General features: G+C 36.0%; 2 protein-coding genes across 2 annotated transcripts; one reads left to right on the forward strand and one right to left on the reverse strand.

Moving 5' to 3' along the window:
- The first annotated feature begins 772 nt into the window (after nucleotides 1–772).
- Nucleotides 773–7,069, forward strand: LOC143630068 (protein S-acyltransferase 10-like). The gene is made up of 10 exons (XM_077099167.1): nucleotides 773–906; nucleotides 1,345–1,419; nucleotides 1,511–1,579; nucleotides 1,686–1,799; nucleotides 5,228–5,261; nucleotides 5,512–5,621; nucleotides 5,729–5,815; nucleotides 5,983–6,066; nucleotides 6,613–6,678; nucleotides 6,891–7,069. Exons 2-10 carry the CDS (start codon nucleotides 1,361–1,363, stop codon nucleotides 7,051–7,053), a joined length of 786 nt encoding a protein of 261 aa, XP_076955282.1. The 5' UTR covers nucleotides 773–906; nucleotides 1,345–1,360; the 3' UTR covers nucleotides 7,054–7,069.
- A 5,370-nt stretch (nucleotides 7,070–12,439) lies between these two features.
- Nucleotides 12,440–13,908, reverse strand: LOC143630069 (plasma membrane-associated cation-binding protein 1-like). The gene is made up of 4 exons (XM_077099168.1): nucleotides 13,759–13,908; nucleotides 13,572–13,661; nucleotides 12,997–13,081; nucleotides 12,440–12,891 (listed from the first exon to the last, which is right to left on the reverse strand). The coding sequence occupies exons 1-4, from the start codon at nucleotides 13,867–13,869 to the stop codon at nucleotides 12,563–12,565; spliced, it is 615 nt and encodes a 204-aa protein (XP_076955283.1). The 5' UTR covers nucleotides 13,870–13,908; the 3' UTR covers nucleotides 12,440–12,562.
- Nucleotides 13,909–17,376: the final 3,468 nt, after the last annotated feature.

Raw genomic sequence — 17,376 nt, forward strand, 5'->3', positions numbered from 1 at the left:
AGCCTATATAAAACTGCAGGAACTTGGATAAAACAATAAATAAAATGATAACCTATAGAAAACATTTTAATTGCTCTCAAAACTAGACAAGTGATGAAATCTTCTATATACGGGGCGAAGGCCATGAACCGTGTTTTGGTAGGGGGAACCGGGTCCCTTGAAAGCCATGTGTTCTAATACGAGGGTTTTCATTTCTTAATCCTTTTTTTTGTTTAAACTTTATGAGCCGCTACTTATTAAAAACTGACCAACTGCCATTATAAAACGCCAATGTAAAACTAGCTTATGTCAATATTTGAAAAATAAACTAGCAGCTCGCTCGCTAGTATTATTTTGGTTGGCTCTAAAATTTGTAAGAATAAAAAATTAAAAAGTTAGGGAATGAGGGTTTTGAAATGAACTTATAAAAAAGGTTACCAAATAGAGAAATTGTAGATTCCCGTTATTTACTTTCCTTAATGGTGATTGGTGCATGTGGTTGAAGCCGTTGCTTTGCTGGAATATCAAAGTCAATTTTAGTCAACGGTCTGCCTATCCTCATTTACCTCTGTTCTGACTCGGCTGCTGCTAGTGAATGCTATAATAAATAATAATCATTGAAGCTGTTGAGGCTTGAGGGTTTGTGTTTTAGCATAGCAAAATGTCCACCGTCCGATGCTTCAACTCCGATCCCGGTAACATTACATTGCATTACACCCTTGTTTGTGTGGTGAACTGAACTGAACTGAACTGAACTGAACTGAACTGAAGTGTACGTGTATATTATTTTAATCCAAAATTTGTGGTTGCAGTTAACAGATCTGCCTTGTGTTTGAGACTAGCTTTGGTGACACTCCATATAATATTCGTCACTTTTCTCTTCATTTTCGTTCAAGAATTCAGACACACCTCAAAGCAACACCCTTTGTAAGCTCATACTCATTTACTCTATAACCTCAGTCCTAACTATGACTATTAGGTATTTATTGTTATGTTGATACATTTGCTTTCTTAGCCCCGGAGGAGGCTGTGGACTTTTTGAACAGGGTTAACGAGTCGTGCATAGTAATTTTTCGGCCCCTAAGAACCAAAGCTTTGTTTTAAGTAGGATTGAGTTTGCTATCTCAAAGGGGGTTGCGGCGCACCTTGTTGCCTGTTTACCTGCCAGTCTATTGTAATCGTTTCGATGTTACTAAATGAAAATAACTAATGATTCGTTTAACATGAAAATCTGAAAAGAAAAAAACTTAGAAGCTTCTTGCAATGAACATTAACATGATTTTATCTGTTCTCTTCAGTTGTCTTACAATTAAGTGTGGAATCAATCACATTTTTATAATTCAGTACTCTCAAATAATTCTACAGGTACACATTGATCTATATGATGTTGGTTGTTGCTACTTTACTTCAGTTTTGCTTTACCTCTGGTTCTTCTCCAGGGTATGTGATCTGTCTGCATTTTGTTTTGAAAAATATGTAAAATATACTCTTTTCGATTAGCATTTTGTATATCAGTTTTATAGCTGCTTAGGTATGTGCGTGATGCAATGAGAGATTATGTTAGGATGGAAGCCTTGTTAAGTGAATCAGAAATCTCAAAGTATGCACTTATTCTATTTAAATGAATGTGATCATCCTACATATGTATGTTGTATTAGATTAATGACATATGATGGCGGTATGTATCTTTCTTTGTATATTAATAGCAGTGCAGTTGTGACAATAGACGAAAACCAGTTGAGGGAAAATCTTTTAGAGAATAATTCAATGAATTGGACAAATCTGGTTATGGACATGTACCCACCTGGAACAGCTGTTAGGTAGTTGTTATTTAATCTATTTTGAGTTATGTTATGCAAATCCTTTTTGGCATTTTCATATTTTTTAATATATTAGTCTATTGCAATGTAGCATATGAAATCCATATAACACAATGATGCCTCTTGTATTGTTAAGGGCATTTAGTTTTTATCAATTTTCTTTGAGAATATTTCAAATTGATATATTAAACTTGAATTTAAAACCACAATTTTTTTTTATGTCTGAAAAACCAAATTGGAACTTTTTTTTAAGGTTTTTTTTTTTTTTTTAAGTCAATGAATTTTAGATTACATCGAAACAGAAGGCAAGCGAGCAACAAGCTGCGCCGCTACCCCTTTTTGAATCGCAAAACCCAATCTTTTAAAAACTATATTTGCTGATCTTGGAGTCATAACATTACTATGCATGACCCACTGAACACGGGTAAGTAGCTCCACAGCTTCAGGCGTGAGGAAACCAAAAGTGTCAAAAGCAAAAGGAATAAATACATGTTGGTTGTCAAGACACGCCTTTTCATGTTTTGCCACCTTACCTGAAGCAGCTTTTAATGCGGCTTGACCGACTGCGAAACCACTACTCCCTAAGCCCACCAAAGGAGAAACCCCTGTTAAATCCACACACACATGTTTCCCTCCTATCCATCCAAACACCAAAATGTCAGCCAGTCGAAGAGATGATCTTCCCTCCGACGGTTCAGTCAGGAAATTCACAGGTGCTTCTTTCTTAACAGAAATTCCAGCTCGCCTAGATATATCAAAGAGCACATCCCTAACCAGAACGTGTCGATACTTGAACCCCGGGAGCTCTTTACAGTGCACCGCGTGCTCCTCATATGAGTCTAAACACGCCTTACGACAAACAGGACATATCTCATCAACCGGAAATAGAGAAATCATGAGGCGATACTTAAGGATACTACGATACTCCACTGGAGACATATGCTGGCCTAACCCATCTATAGGGATAGCAAGAAGAAAATCTTGAGCATGTGGTGCTTGTAGACACTCAAAAATGGCTTTTTGTCTGCTTGTCATGTTAAAGTGTGACCCCATGTCGTGAACAATTTTACTAAAAAGAGGCTTTAGAGGGGGCGGTCTCTTTGTTAGAGAAACAGCTAAAATCGACACTTGGAATCATATTACGAAGACAAGCCAGAGCACAAGAATAATCAGAATCCATCCCACATATACCACTGTCTCGCAAAATGTGATCCTGAAGCACCCACGATTGGGCTCTCGAGGCCACAAACGCATAAGAGGAAGCCTCTACTGCCGAATATAACCCCAAACCCCCATTCTTAATGGGTAAGGAAGCAAGTCGCCATTGGAGGTCTCCAAAGAAAGGACCTCCACAAACTACAATGTCCTCGATCGCCTCACGCAATCCCTTGTCGAAAAACACCGCTGCCTCCATCATGTGTACAGGTTGGCATGTTCTCAAACTGAAGAAAAGTTTAGCAATACCCATACATGATCGAAGAAAAAGTAACTCACTCTGCGGGTCACCAAGTTTTAGGAGAAGACGCATCAAATCAACAGCATTAGTAGCTCTCTTTGCCAAACCCTTAATAAACCTGGTGTCTTTACTAACAGCTCCCCCAAGAAGTTTCACCCCTAATAATGGTCTCCCGATGTCAGCGGGGAATAAACCGTCACGAGACTTCGTACCATCACAAAAAGGCCAAAATAGCTCAGTTTTCTTAATATTCAGTTCAAGACCCAAAGTTGGACCCATCACCTTAATGATATCCGGCACTTTAGCCACCTCCATTGAATCTCCAATGACTGTCCCATCATCAAGATACCAGGCATGAAGAAGAAGCTTGCAATTGTCTCAAATCTGATGCACATGGGGGTGTAAAACAAGGGAAAAAAGAAGTGGTCCCAATGGGTCTCCTTGTTGAACCCCCGTGGTCGACCAAATATTATCATCCCCAAGATATAGTCTTGATGGCTGCCCATATAAAAATTCCACCCAAAAGGAAATAGAAGGGCATCTGATCCTTACCTCATGAAGTAAAGCTGATCTATCCACCATATTAAATGCATTAGAAAAATCAACTGTAAGCATTGCAAGAGACCTATCAGTGTGGCGCTCACTCAATACCCTGTTGGCGCTATGTAATATGGCCTCCGCACCACCCGACACACCAACCCCAAACTGGAAAGCAGTGTAAGAGGAGCAGACGCGACAAACTCTGCCAAAGTAGACGGACATCTCCCTCCTAACCATAAATTAATCACTGCAGTGATAGCACATATGAGGTTAGTGGCAATAGCCGACCCTTCTCCACAAAAAGCATCCAAAATATGTTGCGCTCTCAAACCGTCCCTCCCACACGAAGTTCCTTTGGGAAATGATTTAATGCAACCAAGGACACTATCAACCTCTGCCACAAGAGGAGGCTCGGAATAAGTCATGTTCAGCATAGCCGGCAGTTTCTTGTACGTGTGTTTAGCCTCTAAAGCCTTTGTGGTATCAGAATTGTATGGTGCAACACCAGATGAGCATAATACCTTTACTGCAGCAGTAAAGTGACCATCCGCAACTTTTCGAAGACACTGTTTAACGTTATTGTTGACAAGATCCCCCTCCTTTTGAATATCCATGTCATCTTGGCCTAAGGATCTCGAACCAGAACCATTTAACAGATTTTTAATTAACATGGTAATACCGTCAACTTTCCCCCATGTGGCTAAAGAATTCATTATTGAATGATGTTGCATGTGCTCATTAATGATTTATCATTTATGTGCTTAATGTTACAAAACGAAAGTATTAAAGATTGACAAAATTGTGGGAAGTTCTTGATAAATGAATTCAGGTCTCTAAATCAAGGAATTTGGGTCCGACATCCAGGCTAAACCGCCTATCGTCGTTTTTCACGTGATTCGACTCACCGAGGCTTTCCATCCGCTGGTTATGAGCCCCGTAACTCCAGACACAGCCCATGTTACGCCCATTTGAAGTTGGGCTTTTTTACCATGTTTCTGGTTGTCCAACTGGTCCAAATAAGAGTCTGCCAACTCCTGGGTCAGCTCCTCATTAAAATTGGTCAAACCTGGTCAAATTTGGAGTTGTAGGAAGGTGATATGTACAAACAACCGTGAATGAAGAGACTATGAATGGTTAAAAAGGCTAGTATGTAAAACAAATGAGACAGAGGAAACTTTTGGCTGTACACACAGCAATGCCTCACGCACGTCAAGCTCTTGCCTCATGCCTAGAAGCGTGTCCGCTTTTATAACTCAAGTTTTAGAGCTGTATGGTGACAAAATCCCTCTAAATCTACTCAGTTTTTTTACGCTCCATCTAGAGTTTATTTTTAGAATATTGAAACTCAGTATATTTTGTGGCATGTGCGTACGCTATTCGTAATTGATACTATCACCAAAAGGTTCACTTGGCAAACTTTTTTTTGTTTCAGGACTTACACATGCGAGTACTGTAATGTTGTGCAGGTACATCTGCTGTTTGCATCTTTATTTTATACGGTCTACTTGGTTTTGATGTTTGATTCTTAGTTTATAAATATGCCTATAAATTTAAATATCCCGGGCCCTAGGGTTTAGTTTAGGCTGTGTTCCATTTCATTTACATCCTTCTTTACATCCATGTGTATAGAATAATATATGAAAATACTTTGTTACCTCTAATTACAATGATATCTCAATTGCCAAAATTTATGATCCTAATGCAACTTTAATGCAGCCTCCAAGAGCAAAGCATTGCCATGATTGTGACAAATGTGTTCTTCAGTTTGACCACCATTGTGTTTGGCTGGGAACATGCATTGGCCAAGCCAACCACTGTCGATTTTGGTTTGTAATTTATGCTTACTGTTGTTGACTTCTCTTTCTTTGTATATATCTTGTGTAATTTTATTAGTTTTTAATGTATGTTTTGAATTTAATTAAATTATTGGCAGGTGGTACATTCTTGAGGAAACTGCCTTATGCGTTTGGAGCGAGTTTTTATATATGAAATACCTACCAACTCATACTGAAAGGCCATTGTATGTTTTCCTCTTTGACCCTCCTTATAACTTGAAATGAGTAACAAAGAAAGTAAAAGACATAACAAAAAATTTATACTGTTTGTTATCCAATGTTGTATACTTATTTCTCACTTGTATTCAATCACATTCAAAGAGAGATCATGAGATTTGCTCATTTCATTCAGGTTGGTGGATGTGATCATGATCATTGTGATATGTATATTGTTAATTGCATTGATGTTTCTTCTTCTCCTACTTTTCTTTCATAGGTAAGTTTTTGTTCTTGCAATTTCTTTGTAATTATTAATCCATAATCATTGGCATTGAGTATTATCATGATATAGTGGAAGAGAGGAATGGAGGCAATTATGCGATTACATAATTGCCTTAAGTAATCACACTTAAACCGACATGTATATGCTCGTTCTCACAGTTTTCTACTTAAAATTTGTTATGCATTGAGCGAATCTTTGTATACGTATGCAATAACCGCATAATGCACATGCACATACCGCATAGAACAAAGTTTGTTCGTTCTCATGGTTTTCTACTTAAAATTGGTTATGCATTGAGCGAACCTCTATATATGTATAATATACCAATGATATGTTGGGAACTGTAAGAACCGCATAATGCACGTGTACATACTACATAGAAGATAATCAAAGTAGTGGGAGAGAGAAAGTCTGGTGGTTACATGCATATTTGTCTTACGCATCATATTCAAAGCACTAGGTACAAGTGTGTTATGCAGTTTTTAACTTATCTCCTGATTCATGCATCCACATAAATTTGCTCTTTATCTATACTTACAGCTATCTAGTTGTGACAAATCAAACCACCTATGAGCTACTGGGACGACAGAGAATACCATATATGAGGTTAGTTGATTGATTAGATTTGAAGTTAGTTTAAGTAATCAGATTTCTTTGCTGTGCTTATGCTAAATCTAGTATACTTTGTAAACTCTAATAGACCGGGCATCTTGTAGAAAATAAGCAAACACGATGTTATAGAAAATAAGCAAATGACTGTAAAGTGGAACCAACTTTCACTTTGTTGTATGCAAATAATAAACGGGAAGTGCTTGCAGAATTGTCCCAGAAAGAGTATATCCATTCAGTAAAGGAGCCTGCAGAAATTTGTACAACTTTTGCTTCGTAAGAACGATGGAACCGCTGCCAGGTGCAAATGAGCTAGAGCAGATGTCAAAACCATATACATGTTTTGATGTAGTATCGTGTAGATGTTGCTGAAGTTGTTACATAATGTATTCATATATGTACCTAATTTCCAATCCGGAGTTTGTTGTGCTCATATTTGTATTAAACCATGTTAATGTTATTTTGTTACTTTGTGTAATTGTGTTTCATATTAATTAGTCAACCAGGAATATGGACAACTATGTTTTTTTATTAATTAGTCAACCAAGAGTTTCCCGACTAAACTAAAGGGAAAATTCTATAGGGTGGCAGTTAGACCTGCAATGTTATATGGAACAGAGTGTTGGGCCATCAAGAAGGCACAAGTGCGGAAGATGGAGGTAGCAGAAATGAGAATGCTACGTTGGATGTGTGGGCACACAAGGCTAGGCCGAATAAGAAACGTTGTGTTTCGCGAGAGATTAGGGGTGGCGAACATAGCAGACAAGATAAGAGAGTGGAGATTGAGATGATTTGGACATGTAAAGAGAAGACAGACGACGAATCCTGTTAGATCCGTAGAAAACATTACTATAGAGGGGAGGAGGGGTAGAGGACGACCGAAATTGACTTGGGATGAGAGGATTAGGCATGATTTGATAGACCTAAACCTCTCCGAGGACATGGTTGAGGATAGGAATTCGTGGAGAAGTAGAATTAAAGTTAAGGGTTTTTAGAGAGAATTGAATACCTTAGGGCTTAGACTTAACTTATTTAGGTCGCATACCATAATGGTATTTCCCTTACATTTATTATTATTATTATTATTATTATTATTATTATTATTATTATTATTATTATTATATAGCTGTTAAACTGTGATCTTATTATTAATATTATTATAATTAGTAGTAGTTTGTATATAACTGTTAAACTTTGATTTCCTTTATTTTGCTTCATACACATGTACTTAGAGCCGATGGTCTCTTTGGAAGCCACCTCTTCATTCCTTTGGATGGAGGTACGGTGTGCCTACATCCCACCCTCCCCAGACCCTACTTATAGCTTTGCTGTCGGTGGGATTTTACTGGGCATGATTGATTGATTATGTTTTTTTTATCTTAAAACTAAAACTAAATGAAAAGGTTATATTGATAAAAGATTCATACATCGCTTTCCATTTAATTAAAAGATTAACATATTACACGCTTTTTGTCATTTTCAGTAGCTGATGTTACTTTTGTTTTTAATAAATTTGAAATGACCAAAAAGCCCTCTCTCACTCTATCAAGTTAAATAATGGGCAAATTTTTAGTAGATTACATCTTTTTAGTGGTCATATCACACATGTCGTCGTGGCCAAAAACTGAATAAGTAGCACGAGATTCGCATACTTTTTGGTGCTTGTTTCTGAATTGAATGTGTATTACATCTACAATATGTTTTACGTTTGAAGGTCTCAATATTGCTAGTGAATGTTATTATTTACGGTTAGAGACAGGGGCAGGACCTAGAGCTCGGGTATGGAGGTCGGCCACACCCAATGAATTTTTTTGTGCTATTATTATATATACAATAAAATCTCCACCGGCCCCATGAAAATGTTGATACCGTGAGAAAGTAAGATTAAAAGAAAATAGTGAAGTTGGATTCCTTGGGAATCTTCCGGCGACTGTAGAAGATGACCAGAGTTAGAGGTTGTTTTATAAGATGAAGAAGATACGTAAAAGTAAAAAAAGAGGGGAACTAAGACTTATAGAAGCGTGAAAAGGTAAGTCTAGTGTAGTTTGTGAAAGCAAACGTTAGAAGAAAGGTTCGTATCATCAATATTAACTTTAAATATTATTAATTGTTTATTTTCCCTACACTAATTAGATTAATGAGCAACACTGTTTATTTTCCCTACACTAATTAGAATAATGAGCAACACTTTCCGTTGTTTGTTGTATTTAGATTTTTTTATCATTAATTCTTTTATTTAGTCGATGATTTATTACTTTTTAACAATTAAGAAAGTTTAGTACACATTACTTTTTAAATCATATATATATATATATATATATTTCCATAGAATAAAAGACTGGATGGGTAGATGATTGTATATGTGACCCGATCCGAATACAAAATTTCATTAGACATACATACAACAATAAATTTATGTTCTCATGAAAAAAAAATCTTAAGTTCGCCACTGATTAGAGATGCCCGGTATCACCTAGCTTGTTGGTAATGGGTGTTGCTTTAAAACGGAGGATCAATCGTGGGTTGAGTACATAGCTTATGATATATTTAAAACCTCATTAATCATGCATAAAAATGCTTTAGATAATGGAAAAATAACCAAAATAGCCGTATTGACTAAAAAGCTCATGAAAATAGTATTGACTTTTTTAAACTACAAAAATAGCCTTGACTTTTCGTTCTTGCGCCAACCATTCATCTCCTTTGCCAACCCCTATACTTTTGCGCCACTATTTTATTTCTCATGCACTATATAGCGCAACACATCACCCCATGCCCCCACCTTGATCTCCTGTGTGACCGCGCCAATTGTAAACTCTTGCGCCATCCTCTACACCCCCATTTCTCCTGCGTCGTTCTTCGCCCTCCTACACAGCTGCACCAAAAAGATATAAGTGCTTATAACAAATTGACTATTTTTTTTAAAATTTGTTTATTTAATATGGCCGTCATTATGATTTTCCCCTAAAATAATGATGTTACTTCCTTGCCATGATCTTCTGTTTCAATTAGAACCATTACTAGTATCGTGAAAATTCCCAAAATAGTCCTTTTTAAGGAGAAAGAATCCCCTAAATAGCCATTTTTTCCTCAAAATTTTTTATAATCTGGATTTGGCAGACGCATTGGGAAAATATAATAATATAGGGGTAGCAGGCCAAATTTCTAAGGAAAGTTAAGGAGAAGACCAGATTTGAGAAAACAATGAAAGGAAAGTCCAAATTATATTGAAATCTTGGAGTAAAAGTTCAGATTTTTACTTTTTGCTCAAAAAACCATCTTTAGAGACTGCTTTTTATGTTTCATATCTTTTCCGTCCATATTTTCAAATTCTAGGAAAAAGAGATTTTCAAATCTCGTCTTGAGAGACAAGATTCTACCACCACCGCTATCGCCATCATCCACCACCACCACGCACCATTCGCCACCACCACCATCCACCCCCACCACCCGCCCACCGTCCGCCACTACCATCGATCACCACCCAACACCATTGTCCGCCGCCACCATCCATCACGACCACCCACCGTCCACCACCACCATGATCGATGGTAGTGGCGGACGCTGGGTGGTGGTGATGGATGGTAGTGGCGGACGGTGGGTACCTGTGTTGTTTTCAGGCATGTTGCTGGAAAAACCAGTTACTCCGGCGTGGGTCTTCCGGTCAACCATTCACTGGTTGGGTTAATAATCTTCTACGGTATTGATGGTGCTGGCTTCACTCACTGATTTCCACAATGATTTTCTAACCAACAACTTTCATAATAATAATAATAATCAATCTTCCACACATGAACAACAAGATTCAGTTTCAATCCCAAACCCTCTGCTGTGTCCACCACCCTTGAATGTCACCGGAAAAGCTTCAGATCCGGTGAGTCTGAAGTGGGTTTCAGCTGACCTGGACTCGGATTACCACCACCCACCCACCGTGGTGGTGGAGGATGGTGGGTGGTCATGATGGATGGTGGCGGCGGACGATGGTGGTGGGTGGTGATCGATGGTAGTGGCGGACGGTGGGTGGGTGGTGGGGGTGGATGGTGGTGGTGGCGAAAGGTGGGTGGTGATGGTGGATGATGGCGGTAGTGGTGGTGGTAGAATCTCGTCTCTCATGACGAGATTTGAAAATCTCTTTTTCCTATAATTTAAAAATATGGACGAAAAAAATAGGAAACATAAAAAAGCAGTCTCTAAAGACGGTTTTTTGAGAAAAATAGTTTAGTAAAAATCTGAACTTTTACTCTAAGATTTCAATATAATTTGGACTTTCCCTTCATTAATTTCTCAAATCTGGTCTCCTCCCTAACTCTTCTTAGAAATTTGGCCAGCTACCCATATATTATTATCTTTTCCCAATGTGTTTGCCAAGTCCAAATTGTAAAAAATTTTGAGAAAAAAAGAACTATTCGGGGAATTCTCTCTCTAAAAAAGGCTATTTTGAGAATTTTCTCCTTGGATTTGATTGGCATACCTAGAATAAGTTCTGATGAGTTTGGTTGGATAATAGGAAAAAATTATTATTATTATATATGTTAAAATAGATTTGATTAAGTATTTATATATTTTGATATACAGTTTGCGTGGGGGCAACCTCTAATCACGATCTGTCTTCTTGTTTTCAATTAAGAAGTGTTGTAGACTAGTCCCACCATCACGTCACACCTTGCTTCATTTACTAAACATTTTCCTTAAACTTTAATGATGTCATATTGTTCCGGTTGCGTATATAGGAAGTCACACGAGTGTTACTTCTCAAAACATACAAAAGATTTGAATATGAAATAAAATCAAAAATAACTGAAAATTACCTTTTTAAACCGTCCAAAGTATCAAACAATATATATATTGGCTTTGTCAACAGAGAGCTTACGATATTCATATATTATTGGTCGTCAAAAATTTTTTTCCCGTGCAAATACATTAATTATGTAATTTTGTGATTATCTGCGACTGAAACCTTGTTTTATTGTTGGTGATAGTCTATATAGTTTGAAGCTAAATATTTTACTAATGGACTCAAATGGCCTTTCTTGACGACGTAAGATTAACCTAAAGTGTTAAAATCATCGCCTATAGCACGTCAATGAGATTGACTTCACCATCCAAGACTACACAAAGATATGAGATTTGTTTAACATGTTTAAAAAGGAAAATTAATTTAGTTTTGTTTATGTTTTGCAAGTTAGCGAGGTTTACTTAATTTTTGGGGCCCGGAATGGATAATAAAATTGAGAACTTTTTTCCCCTCAAAATAAAAGAAGTTATTTTGCTTAGGATCCTATAATTTTCTATCACATATGTATATGCATAATATTAGACTACTAAACCTACCGTCGACAATCCCAAAATCATCTCCACGATGGTGCCTCTGTGATTATGAGGTAAGAATCTATTCTGAAGATGGGGAGATCAAATCTCGGAATCACTTGATTTACTCTAGAACACGTGATTTATCATCCTTGCATTGGCTGTGGGACCAGTCGATGTGAGATGCCCAATGGTGGTTACACCATTTTTAACATTCCTTATTTCTCATGTCGAAATTTGAGGACCTTAAGAAAGTACGAGTTCAAAGCCTTTATTTCAGTCCTGTTTGAGGCAACACCTTCAAGTTGGTAACTGTTATTCATTCTGGGAGAAAGGATGCTTGATGAAACAAGTATAGTTAATTAAGGATGCATTGCTAATATAACACTATGTTAACAAAACGAAAGAAGTAAACGAATATAAACTGTAAAATATTAATTAAGCTTCAATATCATACAAATTGCAACATTAATATACAAGAAACTTTAGATCAATACACCCAACAAAACATTGAAAGAATAAATAACACATTTGTCCAAGTAATATTTGTTTACCACACACCACAAAACCCTGATCAGCAAGCCTTTGCTGGCTCGGTTGGATCAGTCACTTCCTCCGCCTTGGCCACCTCTGGTTCGGGTTTTTTCTGAGCCTCGTCCACCACCACTGCGACCACCTCTTCTTTCTTTTCTTCCTCCACGACAATTTCCTTCTCTTTGGCGATTGTTTCTTCCACCGGATCAGTTGCTGCTTCCGGTTCGGTTACGGGTGGCTCCTCTTCTTTTTTCTCTTCAACCACTATGAAAGTTGACACCTTCTCAAAGATGAAGAATATAGGTCCCTCTATATAGGTTGGTCCGAACTTGGAGCATGCTTCATGTACAGGTTTTGACCCCGGAAATTCTACACAACAAATAAAAGTTACTCATATGCTAAAAAATCCATCTATAAATAATAAAGGTGATTATTTCAGTTCTCAACGTATTATTGGTTCTAATGAAAAATTACCTATTTTAGACAGTTCCTCAAGGAACTTTTCGACCCCGGTAGACACCTTTTTCAAGGCACCATCTTTGCGTTCCTTCACAACGGCCTGTTCAGATTTTCGTTAATGTCTAATTCACGTCATGCAACTCGATACACAGGAGTATCAACGTTGATCATCCGTTGACGGCTACAAAACCCACGTTTTCACCCATGGAATCCTTTTTACCATCGGCTTGGCACTCAGTAGTAATACAACATTATTGTAATAAATTTTATAAAAAAATAATTTAGATTTTCTAGAAAATGAAATAAGTTATAATATTATGGTAATTTAGAATTACAAAATACATGAATAATAAAAATAATACAGCAAACCAAATAAAAATTTAATGAAATAGTAATCAAGAATTTGATTTAAGTTAAATTCAGACTTTCTTCTTGGCATACTGCGTACCTATTATATTTTACTCGTATCGATGCTAAAAATGGTTGATAAATCATTGTCCGAAACATAAATAAGTAAATAATAACAGAAAAACATATATACCGGATAATACATAACATAACTTTTCACATGGATGCCATATATGTTTTACCTTAATTTCAGTGGTTGAAGCTTCATAGATTTCAATAACTTTAGCTTGGAGGTCAGCCTTCTTCTCTTCAAATTCTTTGTTGTAATCATCCTGCGTTTGAAACATTTAAGTAAGATATGAAAGTTAAACGTACTAAAAAATCGATAGTTAATTAACTAGCTATATGTATGGTTAAGACAAGGCGTACCTTAGCATCATCGAAGATCTTGCAAGCTTCGGCAGCAGCGGCTTTTTTAACGTTGTTCTTCTCAAACAACTTCTTGAACTTTGGCACCACAATCGATTTCCAGTAACCCATCTTTTCTTTATTAAGTCTGTACGAAGTACGACTTCTTCTTGATGAATAGGAAGATTAATTTTGTAAATATTGAGTGGGTTGTAAGCGATATGATGACAAGTTATATAAACTTTCTGAACCTATGGCCAGCTGCTTATTTTATTATTTTTACATTATCATAATAAACATCCTCCACTCCCACCCTCCTTTCGATTACTATTTTACCCTTAAAATAAAATAAAATATAATATTTCTTTCTTATAATATTGTTGCTATATATACTTCTTTTGATGCGAATTGATTTAGAGGGTGTTTGACCTAGGTTTTCTAACAAATCTTTTAGGTTTTTTTTTGTTTTTTTTTTAAATAAGCTTAATTTGGTTTTTGGTTTAGCTTTTTAAATTTATATAATCTAATTTGAAGAAAATTATTTAAAGATGGTTTTTTAACTTATTTGAAAAAACTTATTTGTGTAAGGGTGTAAGTTACCCATTTGCCCTAAAAAAATGGTTTAATCTATTTAACACCATCTCACTCCTATTAATTTTTAACAAATCAATTAGTAATTAATACATAATTAATGCATTTTAACCCGTTAAAAGCATAATCCATGGGTATTTTTAACAAACTTAGCACTAGTGGGAAGCGGTTTAATGCATATTTAAAGTGTCATATCATCCTAACCTATGTTGGGCGTTAGAGTATACCCCATAGCCTAAGAGGCAAATGGTGGATAATTTATAAGATACAACTTATTACTGTACCAATTCAAGAATTTACCATCATTCATCATTGAGAAATGTCATTGAACGAACTTTTGAAGTATAGAAGGCTAGATGGGAGATATTACAATATATGCATGTCAATTACACCTGAGACGCAAGTGAATATCGTGCTAACATCTATGGCAATTCATAATTATATTAGTAAAAAAGATACATGTGATGAAAGATTTAACAAGGCGGAACAAGAATCTTATACTCCAAATAATGGTATTGATAGTCGAGGGTCTAGTGACATTAATGAAATAGATGAAGACACAAGTACACAACGTATAATAGATGATTTATAATGAGTGTCGTTAGAGATATGATTGCAGGAGATCTAACCAAACAAAGATGAATGTTTATTAAATATTAATGTATTTTTGTAGAAGTTTTAGGTCATCCTTGATATAAATTTATCCAAAAATGATGGTATGACTCATAAAAATAAAATAGATACATATAAAATACAAGTTATGTGATAATATGTAGCCATGCCCATTTTGGTTATTTTACTAACATAAGCTAGATAAAAAAAAGCTAACACAAACACTTAAAAAGAACTTATCAACTTGTAGAATATAAGCTAATTTAAACACTTAAAAAGAGCTAGCTTATCAAATGATAGAAAATAAGCTATAAGACACTTTAAAATATAAGCATAAGCTAAAAAATAAAAGCTATGCCAAACACCCCATATATACAGTTGTGTAGTGTCACACCATGACTAGCAAAATGCGGAAGCGTAAAACGGGAATGTAACAGACATCTCTGGTATCAATAACATTGCTTATAAAGAAACATTACAAACTAATTTACATTATATTACATTGATCTATTTTTGTTTACAAACTAGGTGTTACAACAAAATATGTTCGTTAAACTATTATATTCGTACTAATAACCTAGCGTCTATTCACATAGCATCGAGCATGTTTCACGAAAGATCGCACGACGTCACTTTATTACAACTTTGGTAATCCTGAAAAGCAATTTAAAAACGGGTCAACTACTAGAGTTGGTGAGTTTCACGAGTTTCAAGAAAACAGTTATGAATATTCATAGGTTAACACTTGTAATCATGATATAAATATGTATATATGTAGATGATGTAATTATGCTAAGCTACAGTGAAAAATTTTAACTATTTTTTCCCAAATAAACATCCCAATTTGGTAATAAATTCGCCAAATATTCTCGGATGGTCGAAAAATTACCAAATTTGAACAGGGCCTCAATGATATGGTCCCTGATGTCCCTGAAAAATTTTATAACCTAACAATATGCACATGACAATCGAATCCTAAACAGCCTGTAAACGAGTGATTCGGTATTACCTTTGCGGTTTTGGTTCGTTTTTGCCCTCCTAATCAAGTTTTCGGGTTCTTGTGCTCCTATGCAAGCTAGATACAGATCCTATATCACAAACCGAGCAAGTTTCATCAATACAACAGCCCCTTAACTTAGGGTTTCGGCTAGGTTATAAAACCGAACTTTTGAACCGTAAAAACGCCGTTTAAACCCTCTAATCCGTGTGTATGGCCAAAAAAGAGTATGATTCTGATTCCTAACCATGTGTATGATCAATACATATTTTTGGATCATTTTTAAGGTTTTTGCATGGTTAGAAATGATTTTTGGTAATCAAACTATGTTTATATGGTATTAAACTTGTTTAAACAAAGTCTAAATGATCTAAATATGGAAAAATTATTTTAGGATTTATGGTTTTTGGTTTGAGAACAGCAGCAACTAGTTAATTTTTGGAAATTTATGGACACAAAATATCTTAGGCTTTATTAATATTAAAAGTAACTTAGGGGGGGGGGGGGGTGGGTAACCTCCTTATTGCGTACGGAGGGTTTTGGGGCCCCTTTGTCACACCCCGGCTCGGGGCCTAGGCGTGACAGTCGTAAGTTGGTACTTGTTTTGTAAATATATCAGAGTTTAAGGTTGTAAAACGGAAGACTTGGTTAAAATATTATTATATTCATAAGACGGGATTTTAAAATACCCGTTTGATTTATATAAAGTGTTTGGATAATAAAACCATGATTTGCATTATTTTAATAATAAAATATTCATTGAACCATCAGATCGTCTAACGGCTATCCATCGTCTCCAAACACCTATTCTCCATTACCTGTAAAATAGTTATAAAAATACGTCAGCAACACATGCTGGTGAACACGCTGACACAAAACAGTTAAGTTACTTAGGTATCCCCTCGGGTATCTTATGACCCAGCCCATCGTGGCTTAGGAAACAACCAAGTTAAATTTACTATTATAAACCTCCAATTATACTTGAAACCTCTCAGCGATTGAGAATAACGTTTTATAAGTACTAGATAGCTTCAGACCTTTAGTCTGATTGCATAACCTTTACCTTGACATTTTGTCTCTTTATAAATATAAGGACCTCTAGTCCTCTCTTTTGTTAATCATTTATAAATTTTGTTTCTTCTTCGTGAAGAAACGTTTATTTCAAATTTCTTTTATTATAAGAAATATTTAATAAATTCTTTATATATAATAAAGAAGTATTATTTTATCTATAATCTCGACTTTATGAAATCTATTTCCACTTTATAAAATCAAGGTACGGGCTATATCCCTGACTAGGGTCTAAGCCATTTATAATATAATAATCGGGCAAAACCCCTACCTTGAACGGCTTAATATCAGGTATGTCAAAGCTTTACTTGGACAATACTTCTATTTGGTGGAAAGTCGATAGGTAAGGTTGTGCCACGCATTTCGAG

Source organism: Bidens hawaiensis, unplaced genomic scaffold (assembly GCF_021521415.1).
Source record: "Bidens hawaiensis isolate Kalapana, Puna unplaced genomic scaffold, B.hawaiensis_p1.1 tig00005523_1, whole genome shotgun sequence".
In the NCBI taxonomy this organism is placed as follows: Eukaryota; Viridiplantae; Streptophyta; class Magnoliopsida; order Asterales; family Asteraceae; genus Bidens; species Bidens hawaiensis.

Coding starts and splice junctions, on each gene's coding strand:
- LOC143630069 (XM_077099168.1), bottom strand. CDS start 13,869: ATGGGTTACTGGAAATCGATTGTGGTGCCAAAGTTCAAGAAGTTGTTT. Junction 13,662..13,758: donor AGATCTTCGATGATGCTAAG/GTACGCCTTGTC, acceptor TTTCAAACGCAG/GATGATTACAACAAAGAATT. Junction 13,082..13,571: donor CTTCAACCACTGAAATTAAG/GTAAAACATATA, acceptor AAATCTGAACAG/GCCGTTGTGAAGGAACGCAA.
- LOC143630068 (XM_077099167.1), top strand. CDS start 1,361: ATGATGTTGGTTGTTGCTACTTTACTTCAGTTTTGCTTTACCTCTGGT. Junction 1,800..5,227: donor CCACCTGGAACAGCTGTTAG/GTAGTTGTTATT, acceptor TTTTTGTTTCAG/GACTTACACATGCGAGTACT. Junction 5,262..5,511: donor AGTACTGTAATGTTGTGCAG/GTACATCTGCTG, acceptor ACTTTAATGCAG/CCTCCAAGAGCAAAGCATTG.